General features: G+C 40.9%; 1 protein-coding gene across 1 annotated transcript in view; it reads right to left on the bottom strand.

Annotated features, from left to right (window-relative positions):
* Positions 1-24,801, bottom strand: part of atf6 (activating transcription factor 6) — a 30,540-nt gene that overhangs the window by 4,140 nt on the left and 1,599 nt on the right. Inside the window, exons 2-15 of the mRNA XM_010730227.3 lie at positions 24,463-24,539; positions 24,028-24,106; positions 23,545-23,642; positions 22,685-22,808; positions 22,109-22,312; positions 20,317-20,486; positions 14,284-14,469; positions 14,050-14,141; positions 11,755-11,898; positions 10,129-10,224; positions 9,917-10,019; positions 9,169-9,239; positions 7,877-7,988; positions 4,275-4,359 (exon numbers count right to left, since the gene is read on the bottom strand). Coding sequence (XP_010728529.3) covers positions 4,275-4,359; positions 7,877-7,988; positions 9,169-9,239; positions 9,917-10,019; positions 10,129-10,224; positions 11,755-11,898; positions 14,050-14,141; positions 14,284-14,469; positions 20,317-20,486; positions 22,109-22,312; positions 22,685-22,808; positions 23,545-23,642; positions 24,028-24,106; positions 24,463-24,539 — 1,641 coding nt within the window. The remainder of the gene's footprint in view (positions 1-4,274; positions 4,360-7,876; positions 7,989-9,168; positions 9,240-9,916; positions 10,020-10,128; positions 10,225-11,754; positions 11,899-14,049; positions 14,142-14,283; positions 14,470-20,316; positions 20,487-22,108; positions 22,313-22,684; positions 22,809-23,544; positions 23,643-24,027; positions 24,107-24,462; positions 24,540-24,801) is intronic.

The following is a 24,801-nucleotide window of genomic DNA, read 5'->3' on the forward strand; positions in this document are numbered from 1 at the left end:
TGTACCCTCACTCTTGGAGATAACTAAAACCAGAGCAGCCTGTCTGTTTGGTATGCACTGGGAGCAGTTAGAGCTAAACAAATAATGGACTTACATCTGCGAAGCAGCCAAAAACACAACTTCAAATGAATGTTAATGTTGCTCTGTGTCTGTTGGATATGTATACAGGCAACCGCTTGCGAACATGTCAGCTATTTACGGCGTTGTGATGCCAATATTGTGTTTTGTTGTGCTAACAAAAAACAATTAATGCTGGTTTAAGCTGTTATCTTTTCACTTTGAGAGTTTATCTTCTGTTAGCCTTTAACAAGGGAGCCAAATCCCATAATTACTGTATAAGTGACCGATAATTATAGAATAATTACACTGTCATTTGTGGGCGATAATCTAAACCATTATCCAAATTGAAGACCTACTTTTAATTTCCGGCACTGATTACATCCACCTTTTGCCAAATTACCAAAATGTCTACATTCTTTTCAGCCGACTGCTTGAGAAGCCTGAACAGTACAACAGGAAACACACAGCCACGAGGCCCAACTTTAAACAGCAGCTCTTTGAAGAAGCTGCCAAGTCTACCGTCCTTCTCTGCGTGGTCTCCTTCCCCCCTTTTACTAGTGCCATCTGGAGATGTTCCAGAAAGTTTCAACGACACAGTGAGCTGGTGTGTGCTGATAAAACCCCCAATGTCTGGCAACTATGCATCAGAGGAAACCTGAGAGAGTATCTTGGGAGAATGATGGCTGCCAGACTGGCACAAACTCTGAGGACATGTTCATGAGGGAACCTTTTGTTAATATCAGAAAGGAAGCACTTCATCAGAAAGTATAATCACAAGACATGATATGGGTCAATAAAAATGAATGCAGGTCTAATATGATGTCCATTAAACTTAAACATTACATAACCTAATAATACAGCCAATTTTTATAGAATTGTGCTGGGTGTCTGAACTTAATTTCACGGGAATCCATGCAATAGTTGTCGAGACAATCACAAGTGTCAATCTCATGGCGGTGCTAGAGAGGAAATCATGGGATCTCCAAAGTCATTAGGATTCTCCTCTGGCGACCATGAACATATGTTTACTAGAGTCAACTAAATAACTATTTCAGTCTGTACCGAAGTGGTGGACCAACAGCAGACATAATTACACAATTAATCAAATCACACAGGCAAAGAATTAAATTTATTTTGGCAAGGAGGCAATGGTTAAAAATTTGGACTTCTAAGAGTGCACTCCTTTTTCAGAGCGCTGGTGGGGTTGTTTGTTTAGATAAGGAGTAGGAAAATCTTACCCCCAACTCCTTCAGTGGTGTTGAGCTCTACCTTGAACCCCCAGTAAATGCTGCCCGTTAGCTACACCGCACATGTACAATCTCAGAGAAGTAAAAATAGACTGCAGTACCTCCCACAGTTGATCCACCTGTAAATGATGTCATCTCTAAAACATTCCTCTCCTCCAAACATGTCGCCTCCACTTGATTGAGCTACTTTCAAACTCAGAGGATCATTAAATACACACACCCTTCAGTTCTTATGAGGAGCCACTGCTGCTGAGAATCAAGGCCGTCAGGGTCAAGTAACTTTAACAGAACCCCTGAACCGTGGACACGCAGCGATAATGAAACAGACCAATGCTGACTTCAAAGTCTCTATCTATGATGTGCAGTTATTGACCAAGACAGACCAAACGCTCACTCCAGATTAACACAATCTATCTACCTCCACCAGATGAAAACCATTTAGTGACTGCAGAAAGAATGCATTCCTAAAGACGAACAGCAACAGGGAGCTGGAAAGAATTATCCTCCACCATGGAGCAATAATGCTCGAGAAAGAAGGACAGTGTTTCTGCTTTTCTAAGGGACTCGTGCAGCTTAATGTGTACATTTGTACTTAATCACTTCAAAGTGTCAAACAAAGACAACATAAATCTGAAATGCTACTTGAAGCCTGTCATCTGTGTGACACATGGTGCTTTTACATATTGAAGGAGGAAGGACCATGCAAGGTGTTGTGCTACTAGAGAATCACCACCCAATTCTTTTCTATGTCAGCTTCCGCTGGCTTGGTTTTTATTTAGTCAACAAGGAGCTACCAGGAGGAGCAGTTGTGGCATCAGAGTCTCACACTATTATACATGCATCTACACTAACATAAAACTGGTGTTTGTCCTACTTAAAAAGATACGACATGGTCCAGCCAACACATTGGATGCAAACACACTAATGCCTAAAATGAATAGGAAAATACTTTTGCTACAAAGCACACAAGAACACAATGTTTTGAATTTGCCGCCAACTGCAGGCATCCATGACAGACCATGCAAATCGAAGACCCTTTTCTTGAGGTAACAAGAATCTTTCCAGACCTGATATCTCTCCCTGAATGCCACCTTTGTTTGGCCATTTCAACAATTAGCTGAAAAGGAGGTCTTGGATTTCACTATTTACTGCTATTTCAATGGGCCATCTGACCGGCACGGACCTTAACATTCCTCCCTGACAAGACCAACCAAGAACAATGTTTACCTTCATCAATCTTCATCTCTAACACCGCCCTTTCAGAAAAAAAAAAAACTTATTTCCCAATGACCATGTCTTCCTTGCTGAGTAAGTGGCTCATATTCCACTGACTCACTCCTCTCAGAGCTGTTTGAGTCACTAATTAAATATGTTGCTGGTGCTTTGCCACAGACAAGACAGGGAGATAACAGAAGAACAAGGAGATTTCTGATAGGAATGCCAGGTTAACAGATAATAACAACAGGCTGTCCTCCTAATCTTTTTGCACCCAACATAAACACAATCCCTTTTAACCAAGTTCAGTTTCAGTTCAATGTCCTGAAGTCCTGGAGGAAAGCAGGCCTCCTGATAATTAGGTTTACTGTATTTGGACAGACATCTTTCCACTGAACTCCCTGATGATCTGACTGTGATTTAACTGTATTGATTATTCAGCAGATCTCATCAGGAGAAAAAAATATGATGAGCTCATGGAAATCAAAAACATCTGTATACATAAATTATTCATAAAAAAACAACAACGATTTGGCAACAAATGTGTCAATTGAAGTCCAAGGTTTTTGGGGTGTAAGCGTTCATGAATGATTCTTCTGATACTGAGGCTTACCCCATATATACCAGCTTTAAAATGTTATGGAGTGGTTTGTTTTTGAGAGCAGGTGGTCAAATAATTGGGTGATTGCTTCTCAAATGGACTGGTGGAAATCCGTCCCACTCCCCCTCCAAACTACAAACCAAATGCGCTCTGATTGCCACCCACTATGACTATGATAAAGCTGTGCTTGGCAGTTGTTGCCTTTAAAAGGAAAATGAAGCAGTCTAGTTGAGCAGTTTCTTGCTCGGAAGGAATTTGATTTTTCATCACGAGCATGCAAGTGCAAATCCGTATTAATAGTTCTACCCTGATGACTTCTTAGCTGATCAACTCTGACGTGGCATGTAATTAACTCACAAACTCATTTATCCTATTTAGAAGGCTGAAGAAGACACATAATGGCTATGAACTTTTATCTCTCGCTGATATTTTCTAGAAATGTGAAGCATAAAACCTCAAAAACACACATAACCACAGAGACCAGTTGCAATACCCTAACTTGCCTGTAATCTGCCTGGTGACAGATGTATCAAAGTTGCTCATATTTTTTAGACAACTAATAAAATACACAACTTTCAACCTTATTATTTTCAGTAAAGAATCAAGAAAAACAACAGAAATCAAAGCCAAAAATCAATAAACACATTGAAAACATTTGTGTCTGTGTGTGGTTTGATCAGTAGCTGCGTTGACACAAGTATTAAAAGTAACAGTATTGCTAAAATCATAAGATTAGAAGTTGAAGGACATAACAGGAACCACAAAGGCTCAGAGGGAGGGAGGAAAGGAGACTTTCAGCAAGATGCCAGATGTCAAAAAAACTTTTTGGCAGAGAAAATCTATTAAAAAAAACATTGATGTAAGTTAAACAGGCAACAGGCACCTTTGATCCAAGGAGGTAGATTAAAGAAAACAAAATACCATCACGCATAAAACAAAACAAGCAGTATCACCTTAATAGGATTAAAAAACAAAAGTGCTCTATTTTGATCTCCCTTGTAAGTTTTTCCTTTACAAGTGTCTTAGGTCACAAGTGATGCATTCTTGTGTGGAGACGTGTTTCTGAATTTGCACCCAGATTGCCTCTCATCTGTTACAATGTGTTGAGTGACCAAACTCCACAACTGTTGTGTCTGTGCTGCAGTGCATACCATTTATGTTGATGGCTGGCAACACCACAGACATCTTGGGTCGACTTCCTTTGTTGTGGTTGGTGGCAGGAAGTAGAAGATGATCCTGAGAACAAAGAAGAGAAGGTCATCAAGAGGAAAATACTACTCATTTGGAAGCAAACAAAATGGTTGGATGCATGCACTTGCCAGCTGTTGACCAAGAATTGGAGCTGAGTTTATAAGTGACAAGGAGACCTACTGAAGAACTGCATTGACACTGATCACTATCAATGATGCAATAGTCATCTGGGAGATTGAAACGTCCTAGAATAGGGCAATGATTTCCATCAGGGCCTTTCTAGTCAAAACATTATTAAAATTAAGCAGGTTTTTCATGCTTTGTTCCACCATCTAAACAGTTAAAAACTTTCCAATTTCCATACTGTCATCTTGGTCTACTGTAGCACTTATTGACTTGTTAATCCACGAAAAGTCTGAGATCCAAAAAGCATTAACCAGGAAAGTGCTTCAGTTTCTGTAGCTTTTAAAATAGCTCTTGTGCAACTCATTAGACAATGAGAGTGACGGTTTCAATCGAGGCACATAAGGAGTTGTGGTGGAGAGGAATGCTAATGTGCAAACACACATGTGACACCACATGGTATGGTGGTGTTACGCTGAAGCTCTGCTACCACATTTAAAAGCTATGACTAAAATAACTTGAAGGTTAATGAAACAAAATTCAACGTTGTTTAAACTATAGAACAGGCAAGCAAAACTCTCAACAACATCTCAACAAGTCCACGTACCACAACCAAGGAATTAAACCCACATGAGGCGATTTCTGCTCAGATTAACAAAAGGAAATTAAGAATTGAGAGACTTCAAGAAAAGAATTCATGGAATTTGAGTAAGAGCTGGGATAGAAGATACAATTTTCTTTTCTCTAAGGGACTGAAGAATCAGTGACAAAATAGTTCCGTACATTTGTGTCTCAATCTGAGATCCTTTTGACATCTGGGTTATTTTTTCAAACTTTGATAAGCTTCTTCCAGAGTCATTAAACACAACATTAAACATTTCTTGCAACTGGTTTTACAGGCCAAGTAGGGCCGTGCATTCAGAGTGAAGTGAATTATCTGTGTGTAAAATTGGTGGAGTTCCTCTTTAAGAAGAGTTAAGAGTTCCATATCAACCATGATTTGGTCTTCATGAGCTCCAAGAGTGGAGCTTTTTGTGGTTTTCCAACTACCAAGAGACCCACTGAAAACTGGTAAACTCTATGACGCTTGGCTTTCAAAACTCAGCTTCACTCTGGGTGAAGTGAAAAATGAGGGGTATTAAGGTGGTGACAGACGGCAGTACGGGCTGAGGTTAGAAATGGGATTACGGCAAGAAGATAGGAAGACTGATGGGATATGAGGAGAAATACCGATGTGGATGTTAAGAAAAACAGAGCATATGTTGAATCTTATTGTGGATAAGAAGTATTATTCATAATGGCTTGTATGTTTTATTAAAATGAAAAATGGCACTATGAGCTGAGAAGTAATCTTGTGTACATCATTAGCAGTGTTTCTTCAAAACAAAGAATTTGCTTTGATACATGACCATGACACTGGGAGGCATTAAAGACAGGTTGTAAGCCACCAAAGGGAGTATTAAATGCTAAAAATAAATCCTTGACTGTGTTTGGAGGGTGGCAGAGAAACACCAGTCACATTACTGCTCATCATCAGGAGACCTGGGGGCTCGTCAAGCTGACATAACAGCTGCAGCTGCCATGACAACAGGCAACTTTTCCTCTACCCTTATTGGATACGGTCCACGGTGAAAGCAGCCAGTGTTTCCACCACCCCACCTCAATGTACACTTACATAAAGCCACAGGTGCTAAAACAACACCACAAGTGAAGCAAGACCGCAAAATGACGGAAGAGTAAGAGCAGTTACATATTTTGGCCTTGTTATGTTTTCCATCACCTCACCTCGTCTCACACTTAAACAAAGCCACAGGTGGTAATGTATCTGTTGAGGCGTTAAAGTAACCCTGACCTGAGCATGGCCTTTTTAAAGGAGGCTATATACTGTAGAGAGTGACCTCAATTGCTGGCAAGTGCAGGAACAAGCAGTGATGAAAAATTTTTGTCTCGAAGGACAAAAGTCAAAATTGGTAGTGATTGGCTTCATAATCCAAACAAATTTCAAATTTAATCCAGAGCTCTGGCAGTCTGGCAAGATCATACTGACTGGAACAAAAAAACAAAAGCACACCCGTTTTTGTGCACACACACCCTGAAACCCAGGAAACAAAATACAGAAAAATAAACCAACCAAGAAAAGCTGACAAAGATCTGTAAGAATTAAAAAGACCACACTGAGTAACAGGCCTGTAATTTATGCTCTGTGCTTTTAGCATTTAGTGCTTTTTAAAGTGTTTTTCTCTTGTTCTGTGCTTTTAGCATTTAGTGCTTTTTAAAGTGTTTTTCTCTTGTTTTTATGCGAGGCAAAAAATAAGCAATTAGAAAACATTTGCTTGTTGTATTCAGTATTTTCAAGGAACAGTTAATCCTACATCTTTATATCAAAATAATCGAAGCTTTAAAATAATTAAGTCGATTTCCCACAGTGTGTTTGAGAGTTAAAGCATCACAGAGGTTATCCCTATTGTTTTATTCTAACATACACCGTACGATGTTCTATTTTGGATAAACTATACAGCTTCACCCCTCATGCATCACAAAGCAGCTTAAAAACTGAAGGACGGCTACTTGACCTGTAGAGGCCCTCAACTTGGGTACACCATTGTTACCATTGTGCCTGCTGTCACCATGCCAACACAGAGACAAACCTTTGTCACTTGTTTGGTGACAAGGTCTTGATCTTTGACCACATCCTTCAAAAGTCCCACCCCGCCAAGTAATCCTAAGGATTTAAGGGCTTAACATCACTCCAGAGTTTCAGAGGTACTGAGTGTCTATGAGCTCGGTCCAGCTCTGTGATCAAATGTGTTCTTTTGAGAAACATCATCTTAATTTCAGAGGAAGAAAATTGAGAAGCAGCTTCCTATAATAACGAAAAACATACTACAACGGGTCAAACTCCAAAAGGAAAAAGTTTCACCCTACAGCATATTGTTTTCTTTTTGTTTGGTTAGCACTTGAGAACGAAAGGATGTAAATGAAGGGCTCATATATTTTTTTATTAGAAAGGAAATCACTCAAGAGAAACAAACCCAAACTAATCAAAGAACTCTCTCTGAATATATGATGTCCAAGATCAATCACATAAAGAGGGAAAATTAAAAACAGCTTTAGAGTCTGGAATGTAGGAAAATGGTCAAATGAATAAAGACCAGGCAGACTAACAGTGACATATGGTCATGCCTTTAACCTGAAACATGGTCTGATTGCAAATGGACCAAAGAAACTGGAAAGAGGTAGTTACACCCTTGGGCGTGTGTATATCACCCCCCTCCCCCAGTCTCCGCTTTTCTCTCAAATCAAACCTCTCTGTTGAGGAACACACTTGTTACATAATGATTCAGTTACTCTCCATACAAATAATTTGCTGCTTGAAGGAAATCTAACGACAGACACAAATGCAATAAAACTGAGTACTGTCCGACAAGTTGAAACTCACCCTGCGGAAAGACACTATGTAGAAAGTGTCGCCACGACGATTGAGCTCATCAAAGAAGTCACCGTAGGTATGGTGAGGTGCGTAGTATACCTGCAGTTCGCTGCCAGGATCCCTGTTGATAAAGAATAAAAGCATGGCAGACAAATATGAGGAACACTGATAAGATATTTAGAAATGGGAAAAAAGACAGATTCTCTCGATCTGGGTGTTTCAAAACAGATCAAGGGTTGATAGTTTGTTTTGTGCCAGAGGAATGTTTCATGCAGGCAAAATTCTTTAAACAGTTTTAATATCAGATTATTATCAAAACAATTATTATTTGATAAATTAGTTTGAATACAGGCAAAAGACTTTCTAACTTAAAACAGGATTCAGCCATGGAGTTGAAACTTTCAGTGGATTAATCAGTTAGTCAACCATCAGAAAATGAATCTGCAACTATTTTGATAATCAATTTGTTTGGGTAATTTTTCAAGCAAAAATGCTGTTGTCCCTTGTTTTAAATTAAATTATAGTGTAGTAAACTGATTCTCATTGGCTTGTCATGGGCTGGGCGGTCGTACATTCCCTCTGAGACGTGGGTACAAGGTGTCATCAAATTTCTTTTTCTTTTTTTTTTAAACTGCTGCCCTGCAGAGGTTAACTGCTGAGACTGTTTTTTTCCATTTTGTCCTGTACATTTGGATTGTTTCATAGCTTTGATGGAGCAGGAGGGGAAAAAAATAAATAATTAGGTGGCCAAAAATCAATTCGCTCCATCTGTCTGATATAAACTACACAGTGTAGTCCAGCAGAAAATGCTCTTATTGATCGCCAAAGCTCTGCAGCAGTGCAAAAGGGTCATGCTTTTAAAATCACTGCATCATAAATCGGACACTTTGTAAAAACTGAAAAGGGAGGAAAAGCCAGAAATGTTGAAATAAAAGCAAACATGTTATTTCCCATTACAGTTTCTTTAAAGACTCACTTTGGTCGAATAAAACTTTAAAACAATGAAATATACAAGTCTGTTATGTCTACAGTTGCTTTACATAACCTATGTCTGCGGATCAATAAACAGCCTGTAGGTCTAAACAGATGACAGTTCAACAAAGTGTTGGTTTACCACACAAGTGGTTGTTACTGGGTGTTTGCTCGGAAATCTCGAGTGTTTATCCCTCAAGATGTCACAAAGTGCTTAATGCAGTTTTAAACCAAATGGGCATTGTTTGTAAGAAACAAATTGAAACCTTGAAAATGATTCACTTGTGTGAATCTGACACAAATTTGCATTGCAACAGGCCTTTACTCACTTTTCCTCTGGAGTTTCCGTGTATTGTACTGTCACAATCTGGGCACTCTCAGCCTCCTTATTATCTGTTTTCTGTTTGGAAAAATGAGAGAATTAGCTATGATCTCTTTATATTGGCTTCAACTAAGCATTAGAGAGAGCAGGATAAACTCTTGGCAGGTCACATAAATACAGGGTCCAATCAAAACATTAGAAATGAACATCATTTCAAAACATCTAGGTATCAGTGCACATATTCCAATCCCAAAGTTTACCATGCTCAGCACTGTTGAGTTTCACACTTAAAACACTGTACAGCTAAAACAGGACAAGGCAGGAGAGAAATAAACACATCTACAGTTCTATTTATAGTAAAGTGAAGAATGGGTATATATGAAGTGGGCAGCTCCTTGTGGATTAGTCTTACTGTGACAGATTTTGAAAAAAAATTATGGAAAAAAAAGGAGCAGAGGGCACTAATCCTACAGCTCCCCTTGAAGTGTTGTGTTTACTTTCTCAGGGCTGCCGGATTAAACTCAGCCCAATAAAGAGAAATGAGAGGCAGCAAAAGGGGAAGGTGTGAGGGGAGGTGAAACAGTGGTGAAAGAGTGGCTTGGGTTTGCCAAAAAAATCCTTTATTTTTCCATTTAACAGCCTAAAAGTTGAGTAAGGTTTAGTTTCTAAGCTGCAAACACTGAACAACACATACACTTCTGCACAGCCCATTAGATGTGTTTTTCTGTTTTCTAATACATGCAGCTGTTACTTACCAGAATGGTCCTGGTGGGTTTGTGATTGCTGTTACTCATGCGCCTGAATTTGGTCTGCTGTACTTCATGACGGTGGACCCAACCTCTCAACTCATGAGCCAACCTGCCAATCAACATATATTAATTTATCATTTTAGTAAGCGTCGGAGCAATATTACGCAAAAGAAGCAAAGTAGGTCAAATATTGAAATATTGAAGAGTTCATGACTTACTCTAAGCACTTGGTCCTGTTAACAGGAGGCTGGCAAGGGGGAGGTGGTCTAAGGAAGACGGGATCCTTCACCACCATCAGTGCTTTATCCTCAGAGCTACAGCACACAAGGAGACAGAGGGTGTTAAAGAAGACTGTTAACTTTACAGGACTGGTTAGATGCTCTCATATCAATGTTTCCACATGGTGAGAATATGCTTCGAAAAGCAAAGTGAGTGCCAACATGGCTGCTTGCCCTCTGACGGAGGTGAAACACCCAGAATTGATTGAGTAACAAAAAAAAACCCTGCATGTCTTTAATGTGGGGATAGTTATAGTCTAGTTAAATTTCATTGGTTACTAATGGGTTTTATTGAATCTGATTCTTGATACTTGTGTAGATGTGGCAGAGCTTCAGTCGCTGAATGTAGGCACAAAAACACTGAGACGGGAAGTGCAGAAATTCTGCATTCACGTCCACATGCTGCTATAAAGGCTGCTCAGAATGATCAAACGTGCTACAGAGATCTGAGCATTGCTGCTCTGTAGGTCACATCCAGTCTGATTATGGACAAGGACAGGCGAAAACAACGGCCCAACAACAGTCTAGCTGTTACCATCAGGTAGGTTTACATACATTATGGGTTAGAAGCACACTGCAGTGCGTGACTTGACTTTCCTCCTCTGACTCTAATTACAGCTGTTATACCTTCGCGAATGAATGATTATGCTGCTTAAGGTGATGATGTAGACTGTCCACAGTGCCCACCTGCAGGGGGTTTGTTACCAAAACGTCTGCCTCTGACATAATACCTCCCCTGGGCCTCTGCCGTGATCAGAGCCGACACGTCGGTTACGCCTCGCGTTCCCGTCTCTAAATGCTCTGGAAAGGATTCAGCGAGACAACATGTCAGACCGCAGAGGCCTGATCATAACTTCAACTGAGGGGCCCTTATTAACCTTCCCGCACACACACCTCTTGTTAAACGGGACCCCAAGATTAGGTTGCATATCTCCCCCAGCATCCTCCCCTTTGCTACGTTTGGTGCTGTCACCCCTTTTGTAAAAGGCTAATGTGTTCCTTCCTGACTGCGCTGGTTTAATGCTGGTGGGGAAATCTGATACTACAGCCGAATGGTTTGCATTAACATGTAACATAACCTACGCAGAGATCTGACAAAACACAGGCTGGCAATGCCATGCAGACATTAGACGCTCTGACCACCTTGCAAAACATCATTTTCAGGACAGGGGGGGGCACAGGTAATGTACCAAACAAGAATGTTATTCATGCAATTTACAAATGAGATTGGTGGGCCTCTATTGGATTCAAAAAAAGAAAGAAAAATATATAACCCTTTAAAAAAATAAACTGTTACTGGCAATAGAAAGCTAGACGTCAAACAAGCCCTGACCCCAATTTCCAACCTTGTTACTCAAAGGAGAACTGCAGGTTAACTAGTCAGGGGCCTGAAGGTATTTGAAAGACAGACGTTTGGACAGAGTTGGTAACCGGCTAGTGCACATGTTTACACATGCCGTAATGAGCTGTACCAGTTCAGACTGAGCCCAGGCACAGGTGCATCCTGGTCCGCTGACACGGTGTTATGCATGTGAAAGGTGTCTGATGGTGGGTTGAGCTCATTACCTGTCCACGATCTCAGAGGGGCCACTGCTGACGGGTTCGGGGTCCATCACGACCTCAGTTTCTGCCTCAGAGGAGAAATCCAACAGGTGTCTGCCGCTGTGCTGCGGGGAATAGACGTCATTCTTGGAGCCACCCTGAAACAGACTGATGAAACAGAAAGCAGGGGGGAAGAGAGGAAGGTGAGGTAAAATCAAGGCAATCAGGATGGAAGAAACAAAATGACAAGAACTGGATACTGGGCTGAAATTGTGCCCGAATTCCCTGCAGCCTACATCCTGTGCACAGGAGGGTTTTGTTTTGTTTTGTTTTTAGCCACGAGTAGAGTCTGAACTCTGCTCTAGACTGCATACTGTAAAGCACGCCGTGGCATACACGCAAGCAAAAATACACACCATCTATTTCAGCAGCATTACTAAGCTGGGTGGCATTTTCATTTCAAAAGGGATCTGACCTCAAAAGCGGACATATTTTACATTCCAAAGGAGAGCCCTAACACAAAACACACAGATGTGAGCACAGGTACAGACATACACAGACTTTAGCTACTGTGAATAACACTCAAGAAGCAAAAGCAAACTCATTCATGGGTCCCAAGAAACTTTTTCATGTTTAAGCTCCAGAGAATAACTAAATGAATACATTCCCAGCACAGCGCACAAGCTGATTTTGAAGCCTGACAAGTAGATGCTTGCATCATCATGGAGAACAGTTATTCCCAGGCGAAAACAAGGATTTTTATAACATGAGAACAGAGAAGTCATCGTTACGGTTGGACTGTGAGCTCGTGGAATGCCACAATCTCTCCAACCGCTGTCTGGGTGGAATCAGTTATCTTTCCCAAGAGTAGTTTTACATAACATAATAATCTTTATTAGTTACCGTTGTTAATATTACCGTACAAGCAGAGCTGACAAAAACGGTCATAAAGAAATGTTTTGTAGTTCTTTTGCAGTCTGAAATTATTTTTCTTTTTACATTCTTTCTTTTCAACAGGGCAGGGAGTTCTGAGACTTATTAGTCATAAATCACGTATTAGTCATAAAGTTCAATCAACTCTGGCAACAACAAAAAAGAAATTGAACAAGTCTGTTCCTTCACCAACTAAATCAGTTTCACTCAGGATAAGGCTGGACTGTATGTGCATTACTGGACTACATCATGCTGGATTGTACCACAAAATGATTACATTCAGGTGATTTTGCACAAAGATTTAAAGTAAAAAAAACAAAGTCTCAGCTAAACTGTTAAAAATAAAGTTTTTTTTTAGTTTTTTGGCCGTTAACTTCAATTGAAATATGGGTTAAGAAGGTTTGTGTAAACACATTGCTTCAATGGGAAATGTTGTTCCCTGTTTTTAATCAACGTCTTTGCGTAATGTCTAACATAAGAGGCCTGATTCCCACTGTGACTCATGGGGCTTCCCATTTGTTTTCCTCCAAACTCTCCACATTGTCCACGTTATGTTGCAGTTACCAGTGATCTTCCTGCATCGTGAACTACAGTATCTACCATCATCTGTGCTCCTTTGCTTTAAATCATACATTTTGTGGACAGTCAAAGACGTACACAGAGTGAGAGAGAGTCGCAGGCTACGTTCTCGCTGCATGCTTTCATGTTCAATTCAGATTTATTACTCAGATTTGATTTTTTCTTGTTTTGTTAGGCTGTTACTTTTTAAAATGGTGGTCAATATCAGATTCCAAAGCGAACTGATCACAGGCCTGAACTGACCCACATGCACAAAAGAACAATAACAAAGACGTCACACACGGCATACCGTCGCACAGAAGAAAACAAGGGGGCCACTGAAGTCAGCATTAATGGTTTCATTTATAAGCTGATGTGCAGAGGAGGAAACCAATTTTGTGGGCAGATGATGAAGAGGACAAGGCGCCAAAATATTAACTACGGCTGTTTGTGAAGCAACGTCTGCTATTTCTGTATGGTGGTGTGAGTGGATGCAGAGTTGGGGCAAACGCAGACTGATTACAGTACGACCCCTACAAGCAAAACTTGCTTTTAAAGAAGTGTTACCCCAAATACTTGACTTGAATGAGGTCTACTGTAACACCTCACTGTCATTCAACGACTACCAACATCGCAGCTGTCGTCCTTGTTTGTATATGACTCCTGCCAGTGAAGAATCAATCTCAATCTCTGTCAGTCTAGATTGAGTCACATTAATTCTGTTATGTCTGTTCCCAAATCATAATTCAAAAACATAAAAACAGATTTGATTTGGGCCACTTTTTCCTGCAGTGTGAATGTCGCCACAGTCACATGTTATGTGCTCACCTCATTGGTCCAACATTAAGCATGAGGAACACCAACACCACCATGAGGCACACGGCTCTCCTCTTGGGGACCTTTGCATTCAGCCCTGTGTTCTGCAGGGAAAGAAACATATCACTTAAATTACAAGCTACAAATCACATATATGGGTCAAGTATGAATGACCACCCTCAACACATTTCTTACTGTTCTTTATAAGTGTAAGCTGTGTGGACGTAGCAGAAATGTGTCTCTCACCTCACTCAGCAGGCCCTCCAGCTGTTTCTTGAGGTTGCCATTCTCACACTTGAGCGCCTCATTCTCAGACAATGCCATTTTCAGGCGAGCTTCCAGTGAGAGCAGATACTCTTTCTTCTTTTTCCGAGACAGGGATGCCGACTCGCGGTTCTTTATCATGCGCTGTTGCCTCTGGGACATCTTTGACTGGAGTCAGAACACGACGAAGACAGAAACAGACATAAGAATAACATTTTGACATAGGTTACTTTTGTCAAGTCACACATTTGATCACATGTAGATGTATCCACTCAGTCCTTATCCAAACAGGAAAGAGGGGTGGTTATAGTGAGAATTCATTAAAACGCCTCCTCGAGCCACCTGTTGTGAAGTAGATCACGTCGTTAGTGTGACATCATGTTTATCTATGCTCTAAGGGTCAGCGTAAGCGCTTATACGAGGAGTCTTTTACTATAAAGCCATTTAAAAGTAACTAGGGGATAAGTAAGAAAAAAAAGTGATATACGATCCATGTCTACTGTATGTGTGAACATTAAACAACACCGGGGAAGTGTGAGAAAGCTGAAGAAGTTTGAAAAAGGGGAACGCTGGCATGAAAGAGAAATTCCACCAGTAAAAAGGCAGATAACATAGTGGGAAAGTAAACGGAAGAGGGAGGGAAAAGAGAACGGGAACATAAAAGCCAGGGTCATCTATGTTATTCTCACTAGGAGAACACCTCAGCCGCGGACGCTCCAGTTTACTACGGTGAATGATAAATAAACATGTTCAAGATGTGTCGCGAGGATACCGACACCTCTGCTACAAATCATGGCTTTAACATCACCCAAAAGAGCCCTAAAGTGCACACAATCAAGCCTCTGCTTGAAAATATTTACACTGAGATCCTCGGAGAGGTCGAGAGGTTGCTTGCGATGCCTCTGTTCTATATGTGAAGGAAAATGTGTTTATACGTGTGTCGCACTTTGACAAATGGGTTCATTCAGAGACACATAAACACAGAGGCATTATATATGTTATAGGTCTGGACGTAAAAAACTGTCTAACTTGTATCATACAAACTCATCATACAAGCATTATTCTATTTAGAAAATACATAATACAATAATCCAAGAAAATTTAACACAACAGAGTTTAAAACTCTTATTTCCAGTAAGGATAATTAATCGGATTCCTTCCACTAAAGTCAGTGAAGGTGGAACTGAAAAACAAAGTTTTGCACGTAAACCCAAATAGCACAATTCTTAACATGACCTATTGCAAATTAACACGACCCATGGCTGCAGTGACTATCCAAACACCTTCATGACAATCCAGTCTCCAGCCACCCCTCTACTGCCCTTCTCTATACACAAACACCAGGGTAAGCCTCTAAGATCCTGGACCTAATAGCCCCGCTGATGATTAAGTTATTTGGATCCCTGTATTTGTGTTCTGTCTCCTGAGAAACCCCTCTGTCTCCCAGCCCAGATCTGGGAGCTGTGCCACTAGCCCGAGCCTGGGAACTCTGCAAGTAAGCAGTTACCAGGGAGTGGAGAGCAGGGGGAACTTCACATCGCCCCCAAAATGAGGCTGAGGAGGAAAATGTGGGGCAGGGGGTAGCGAAATGGCAGAGTGGAATTTCTCAATTCACCTCACATTGAATGGATGGAAACACAGACACTTGTTCAAACTCAAACTACATGTGCAGGGCACATACTCCTGCAGAGCTGCACAGTAACATGCAGCTGGGTGTTGCTGAAAGAAGTGAATTCTGCTCAGCAGCTGAAGAGAGACAAAAAGACAAAACAACATCTCCCAGCATGCCTAACTGTCACGCTGCTTTTCAGGAGTCTACTCCTTCAATTCAGCATCCAAAGGGTTACACCAGGAGGAAGTGTGTGTTGAACCCTTAACCTTTTCCATATAGGAGGGGAGTTTAACAAGTTTGGGTGGAAACGTGTCCTGACTTTACTGTAGGTCATAAACACTTCTAACCGTGGCAAGCGTTCCACAGGTGAAATAACTGTCAACCTGTGATGTTGAATTCTCTCCAAGAGCTATTTTGTGATGTAGTTCACTTTTTAGAACTTGAGTGTTGCGAGTTGAACATGTAGCTGCAGGTGCAAAAGCAACAGAGCACGTTGATCCAGTTCACTGATGTCAGAGCTGTTGCATTCAGGCGACTGTTAGCGGAGAAACTGGTATTTTATTATTTTTTTAAGGGTGTGACGAATCTCAAAATACATTACAGCAGGGGCTTGTTTGATGTGTGTTTAATCTTGCACATGACAAAAACCAACCAGATGTGACAAAAACATGAGCTCAAAGTCCAGGGAGCAGATTTTCAACACATCATATGGTCAATTGTTGAAATTACTGGGTGTATTCAATTGAGAGCTTTGTATCAAGCAGCAGTGTTGTTACACCCCTAAAATCTATGATAGCTTTCTCCCTGTATGATTGCTGAATAATGAGACAAAATAGTGAGTCAACAGAGAAGAATCCTCAGCAACTTGATGTTATTTTGTTTCCGAGGGCTGAGATGGTTTTAATCAAACTCCTTTGCTATCCTGGAATTTTCTCAATGTGATTTTTTCTTTGTCTTTAATATGGAAATTGGACACTCATTCAAAAAGAGAATTAAAGACACGAGAGCATCAAATTCTGTGTTGGAGGGAGGGGGGGACCCCTTCCCATCCTGGATCACACAACACTTTCCTGGGGTCCTCCTGTAAAATCCTCCAATCCTACTAATGGGAGGATTTGTCAAGGCCTGCAATTTCAGACTGGACTGTTTTTGAGTCTAGAACACACACAAACACACATGCACTGCTAAATCCCCGGGTTGTGTAGGAGCTCATTACATTACAGTGACCCAGACCCTGATGGCTGTTTACAGCTGTCGCAAATGCTTCGTCCTGCACAACACCTGTCTGAAGCATGTAATCGTTAGCAGCTGTTTAACACCCAGGCTTATATAGGTTAACTATAGCCCAAAATACAGTATAACAACAACATGGACAGTAACACACATGGACATACAGTAGATACATCATGCAAGAACACCTGGCACTAGCATGCCATCTTTAACAGGCATTTTACACATCCCTCAGTCCAGCACTGCGCTGCAGCCAAACCACAGTGAGGTTATAAAGTGAACACAGCTGCAGCGGGTCCAAGCATACATACTCGCACAGCGTGACACAGCTCAAGAGCTTCTCGGTGGGCCAGGGCAACAACAAGTCTGTTTAAAGCTGGACTATGTAAAATTTGAAAGATGAAATAACACATTATATTACTGAAGAAAAACTGAATTCATAAGCATTAAAACACACTTTTACTTACTTTAATACACTCAGGGGTTTTGCTGCTTCAGCCTCACTTGGTTTGGTATCACCAGTAGCTTCTGGTATCTCATTTCTGTTCTCTATAGCCACTGACTTTTCTCTACTTGTGCAGTTGTTAACTATATTTTACCATTTACAATTATAATTGTAGCTTAGTTCTTCAGTGGGAATAATTTAGTTAATTAAATTAAGAATCAATCATGATGAAGCCAATAACATAAATATAGTTTTCCTACCTTCACTAAAAAAAAAAAGAATCTTTGTCCGAAGAAATAAATGGAGGTCTTATTCTCCCCCTCACAATTAATGTGTACTGTCCCTCCCCTTTAATCACCTATTGCAAACTTTATTGACTTGGTTAGCTGTACAAATGGCCGAGAGGCGTGTTTGTTCTGGCCTCCGGGGCTTAGAATTCCACAACATTGTTCTTGAGGTCTGGCACGAAAAGTGCTTCTCCAGACTCATTTATGCCCATGATAATTGGGGATAGTTCCTCTCAGGGCCGACTATTTATACAGCCAGAGGTCGACCATTACCATTCATAAAACAACAACCACTTGTAAAATTTCAGTTGAGGTTAATTATTTAAAAAAGCCTGATGGAAAACATAATCAATGTCAAAATAAATTGAGCAGATTGGCAAAATAGAAGATTGTGACATTAGGTCATGACTAATGTTTTTTTGCATTCGTGGCTAATGCACAAGGGCCACACACTGTTCCTTTAAGATGATAATAGCTGAAAGTTTTCTGTGGTCATCACAGTGTCACCATAGAAATCACTGCAGCTCATTTCAACCACATTTCACAAATGTGGCACATGTTGTTTTCACAAATTTAAAAAGCTACTCTTACGAACAAGGATGCATTTTTGCAACTTCACTGCCACGTCAGAGCTAGATGGGAAAGAGAAAACATTGTGAATGTTGAAGTTCTGCGCTCAAAAAATTAAACACAAACAGAAGACAAGAAGTGAGTAAAGTGAGAACATGTTTCCCCAACTCACTAAGACCAAGCCATCTAAAAGTGTTGGAGCCAAAGCCTGAAACAACACTGAACTTGCTGAAAACTCACTCTCGCTGACTTTGCAACAGAGGCTGAGAATTCAAACTGAAAACAGTAACAACGTTTTCAGTTCCTACAAGCAACAAAGAGAAAAGAATCAGAAACACAAGCCACAGCCTCAGGTCTTTATAAGAATATCAGACTCTTCGACCCAAAATAAGCCCAGCACGAACAAAACATGACAAGCTTTTATTGAGAGACCACAAGCTTGTACCGTAAACAAAACATACTATAATTGAATCTTCTTTTTGAACTTTTAAACCTCTTGGACAGTCCCTGCTTCACTTAATGGTACCTCATAAGATTCCCTGAATGCTCTGTTGTGTCCTGTGCTGTCATTACACAGAGCTAAAAGAAATGAGTTTGTGAGGGAGAAATACTTAAAATCAGGAGACTGTTCTTGCTTTGCATGTTTGTGCGTATTTCTTCTTTCACTGCAGCTGTCCTGACATCACCCCTGAATGCAACACACGGATCCACCCTCTGTCATCCACATGGAGAGAACGGTCCTTCTATGACACCATCCACACTACAATTACATAACGTACGTCTTTTTCCAATAAAACCCCACAGGTACAAACAAAGTAGATCATCTGTGGATTGTTGGCGGCTCCACGAAAACCTGCCGAGGTTCATGGGTTGTTATTCTGACGACAATCATTATTTTAAAAAATGAATCATTTCATTACGTTTTAATGAGGACCTATCGAGACTAACAAAGTAACAATCAAATCACAAAGCTGCATATTCAAATCATGACATCACCTAATGACAGCATGTCGTTGTATTTTGTTCTTACTCTTACTCATAAGTTAAGAGGAAGTTTTTTTCCATTACAAAGTGAAAATCATTAAATTTGATGTCAGTTTGGCCCCAATTAAATTTGTATCTTTGCAGACAGTGTATAACTTTTCCTAAAGAGTGAAGAAAAACATTCGGCATCATAAATAAAATGTATGAACTTTTTTACATCAACACTTTATGTTCACGTTTCACACAGACTTAAAGTTAATGGGTAAGATGAGAGAGTTTATGACTGTGGGGATCCAGTCACAGTGTAAACATGGCAACCACAACATCATAGTTACCCAACAGGCAAGTGCATGCACACCCATTTGGCTAGGCATAAGCACAGAGCTGTATGCAAGTGCACACAGGCAAGCCCTCGCATGTCCACGCACAGAAACACAACTCTCAAAAGGGACAATTTAATCCTGTGAAGAGGCTTTGTCTAATAAAATGCTTGGTCACATTCTTAATTCAGCAGCAAATTAAAGAGAATAGCCTTCAGAAGAGCCTGGGAGTGAAACTTCCTACAGATCAGAGAGAGAAGTAGAAGGACAGTGGTATTACTTGGAGTCATGTGTGCACAGACAAAACGTTGTGGGTCAAGGATGTCAGTGATTTTGTGTCTGACATTTTGTTTGAACAATCAGATGTTTATTTAGAGCTGTAGGGTTTGGGAACATGACACTGCTCAACTTCACGCATGGTCTACGGCCTATAATTCTCAGTAAACAACCTCCCATTTGTTCAGCATATAACCGGTGAAAACAGATAGGCTCTCCTCTGTATTTATATCTCAGTCAACAATATGACAGTTAAGAAGACTTGTGATAAAGAGTGTGGACAGGACTCACATCATCGTCTGACGAAGGGCTTAGGAGTGTGACTGAGACCACCGGAGGAGCAGCAACGGGGACGGGCCTGTCCTGTCTGAGCGTTGCCATGGAGACCACATTGCTGGTGACAGCCTGCGGTGCCTGGATCTGTAGCACCTGGCTTGGCTGAGACAGCACTATGGGATGTCCTGAGTAAGAAACACAACACAAAGACATTTTCAAATTACAGGTTTCAGCTATGCTGTAATCATATTTTGACTGTATGTTTAACATTGATTAACGGCGACTATGCACGTGTGTGATTATGTGTGTCTGTGAGTTTCTTCTTATGCTTCTGTTTATGTTCTCAGCCCACATTTGTCTTGCCATCCTTAACAAAAATACTGAAGCTAATAATCTATACAAACTGCAAGCCGTATCAGTCTCCCTGCTGCAGATGGTACAGTCCAACTCCTTGAACGTTTCTCACCTCTGGTGACCTACATTAAACCCTCATCTTTAACGGGACTCTGCTTTTAAAGTACAGGTGGAAAAGATGTTTACCATCTCGACCTGTGGTCTTAAAAACATCCACATTCCAAACTGAAAGGTGTGTGGGTTTTATGTGCACGAACACTCATAAACATGCCTCTGTGCCCACATTCAGGAGGATTATGGCCTGAAAACATCCACGGAACACAATATTGTCCATGTTTATAAATGTTCTGTTCATGTCGGAGCCTCCCAAAGAGTGAGACTGCGCCAAGAGCCATTCCTCATACTGACCCAGCAACCTTCACCTCCGATACTAAACAACCTGTCAGTGCTAATTGTGTATGGAGCCAGTCCTGCTAATTATTGTGTGTGGTGCCAACGCTGTGTCTTGTGCCCAAGCTCGCCATCTGTAAGAAGAATTCATGAGGATGAAAGTCAAAAGAAATTAAAAGCCTTTTGAACACCTGTCAGCCTGTTTGTTCTTAGAAAACACATGCCCCGAACCTATGAAATGTGAACTCATCTGTAAATATCTCTAATGTCTTTCTTCCATCGCCCTGATACACTGGGCTCAGTCCTCAGCTGTGAATACTGTCAGATCTTGAACCAAAGACGCTCATAAAACTGAGCAAGCTTGACCTGACTTCCATCTGGGGTCCTAAACTTGGATGTCTTGGCCTTAGCCATCTGCCATCTTGGCTATTACCAGGCAGACATAAGAGCCAAGTTCAAATTCAAGTCGAGAGAGGTCAGATACTCCACCCACTTGAGTCCCAAGCAATGACATAAGTATTTACGTTGGCCTAGGTGCTGCTGATGTAACACACAGAGATGGTCAGATTGGTAAACCAGGCAGGCTGAACCACAAAACAACACATTAATGACTTTAATGCACAAAACACACAAGTCCCCACAAACATTCATTGGTTTATGTGTGGGTTATAAAACAAACTTTTTAGATTGTATATTTATGGTGGCTGATTTCCAGTATTGTTTTTCTCAAGTTTAGGCCACGTCTGGACATATTTTGGATACAAAAACAAAACATCTTTTGTCCGATTTGCTTATCAATGTTTGACCAGAGTAGCACTAAAGATCACAGGTGAGCAAAAACTAGGTTAAAGCACCATCTGCTGGTCGAGACACGACAATGACATTTTTGTCTGAGCAACGACATCAACCAGTTTCATCAGAAACACTACAAATATCATGCCATCTTTAACATTAATTACAAAATACTCAAAACACTGCTTGTTATTATATCCAGTTCAGGGGTGTAATGCAATACAGCGTGATGTGAGGCAATGTCTTAATGAGTTGCAGTGTAAGCACTGACCTGGAGGGGGCGCTGGTTGGATGTTGACTGGAGCTGGTTTGACCATAGGCAGCACAGTGGTCTGCAGGGGCTGGATGATGATTGTTTTGGCCTGCAGGGGAGCTGCTGCATGAGCCAAGGGCACAGCTGTAATCACCGGTTTGGGTTGGATGGAAACCTTCGGGCCAATCTGAATCGGTCTCTTGACTGGCGCAGCTTGTTTGGCTAGGGAGTGTGTGTGTGTGTGTGTGTGTGTATGGGTGTGTGTGTGTGAGATACAGGGGATTGGGGTTGAAGGAATGAGATAAGAAAACAGGATTTATGTAACTACAATGAAAGGCTGACTTGAAGTTCAGATGACGAACGTTCACATTTATAACTACAGGGTATTTATATTTAAGCAGCTTTTTTTTTCCCCCCACAAAAAAATCTGTTTTTAATTAGAGACCACTTCTATCTTTCTTTGTTTGGTTGATCGCATCCCAAAATTCTGCAAACCCAGAGTGCGGTGCAGAATTTCCCCTGGTTTTTGAATAAAGCATACGAAAAGAGACGACAGCTGAACGAGCAGATGTGCGGTGGTGGAGGCTGCCTCACCTCGTGCAGCCTGACTGGTCCTCTTTGGAGCTCTCTTAGCAGGAGGAGAGATTACGGAGATGCCACTGGACTCTGAACAGACTGAAACGGGAGAGAGCTGCGATTGTGGGGACAGGGCTTCATCCTGGATAGGGAAGAAGAGAAGACTTGTATTTATGAGATACTGGAACTTTTTTTCTAAATGTTACCAGTAAAGAAAAGCAGAACTTAAGTTTAGCCACTACTGAAATAACAGCTGTGTCTTTAATAGCTCGAATGAACATATTATGCAAGAGTAGCTTCCGGATCATGATGCCTGATGCAAGTCACTCATAATCTATGTATTACAGTATATGTATGTGCAGTACTTTCTGTTCAATAAGACACATTAGATAAAATATGGATCAAGTGTCCTTGTCAATATGCAAAGACTCTAGTTGACAAATGTGTCCTTGGATTCAGTCAGGGTGATTCAGTTAGCAGACAAATGTGTGCAGACGGTGTTGTGGCCAGACAAAGATGTAACCCTTGTCCTTGTTTTGACACACTGTGAAAACATCTGCCTGCTAAATTATGCTAATGTGGCTGAAGTTGTCAGCACCTTTTATTTAACGAGGGGGCGGGGCAGAGCTCAGACTGGCAGCAAATTATTAGTGTGACAAGGTGTTTAAGGCTTTTGTTAATAAGTGTCTCAAGTGTGTACGTGTGTGTCGCTATCCGGAAGCAAAGAGCAGCTGTCAATGTTTGGACACCATCTGGATGAAAACTGCGCACCAAAGAAGGGGACACACGTGCAAAATATTCACAACCAGTAACAGTGGTCAAATTTGCATCGGAAATACAAGTCTGAGAAGGACAAAGAGTTGAAAGCAGTGACTTACTTGTAAGGAATATGGGGACAGGGCTTCCACAGACGAAGGAGAGGGGACAGAGCTCAGAGTGTGGGCAGGTGACAGAGAGTCCACGCTCACCTCGCCATCTGGATACACAAGGACAAAGGCATAAAAATGTGTCATATATGTAGCCTTATCAGCAGCAGGCAGATTTGGTTTAGCAGCATTGTGTGTTCTCACACATAGACTCAACAGCCTTTCTATATCCTTTTATTTTATTTTATTTAGCATAAAGGTATATCTGTCTTTGCAAAGTAATCATAACTCAGCCATACAAACGTTAAATGAATGACTAGTAAGCATTAAGAAAGGTAGGTATTTTTAGCACTTAAAGCTGCATGCAGCAAAACAACAACCAGTACCTGAGAGTATTCTGTCCAAAGCACAAATCACATGAATTACATCATATAAATACTAGAAATCAGACTTCAGCTCAGATCTCCCTTATCTCATGCTGAAAAGTCGCTGTACCTGTGTAGATGCTGCTCGTTTCTACCGCGTTCCACAGCGGTATGTCGATATCAAAGTCCAGGTCCGGACCCTCACTGGCCTAAGAAACCGAACACACACTTTTTAAACTATGATCAGAATACAGACTGAAAACAAAAGGCAGTATCTTATCAATAATTACATTATTTTTTTCCTGAGTCATGCATTTTTGGCAAGTTGTTATGCCATATACAGTAGACAAAGTTGTTCAGTGAGCAGTCAATAAAACTCTTAACAATTCCATGTCACATGTCATGCCATACATTGCAAACATTGCAAACGTTGCTTCAAGGAAACAGTTTAGAAACTGTTAACAAGCCCATTTCTTGCTCGTCAAGATTCCTGTAGTACACGTTTCATAAATTTTCAGTCTCAGTCAACAATTCATCTTGCATACGTAGAGGATGTGAAACTCACAAAGCCATTATTCTCCAGGGCCTCGAGTAGCTCATCCGCATCTCCTAGATTGTCCAGCTCATCAAACAGGCTGATGTCTGTGTAACAACAAGCATACAGCGCACAACGGCATGTCAAACTACATTTCATTGCACAGTGTAATAAGAGACTAATCGTGCCTTTAGGATATCGAAAGAATACGTCGAACAACTACAAAATAAATTACTTCAATACATCTCCCAGCAGCAAGCGTGAGCAGCTGTTGACAGAATTGAATAGATATGAAGCGGGAAATGAGAAAAAATACATTTTTCATCAAAACAAACAAGTGCATAATAACACTACCTAACTAATAATGTA

Source organism: Larimichthys crocea, chromosome XVII (assembly GCF_000972845.2).
Source record: "Larimichthys crocea isolate SSNF chromosome XVII, L_crocea_2.0, whole genome shotgun sequence".
Taxonomy (NCBI): Eukaryota; Metazoa; Chordata; class Actinopteri; family Sciaenidae; genus Larimichthys; species Larimichthys crocea.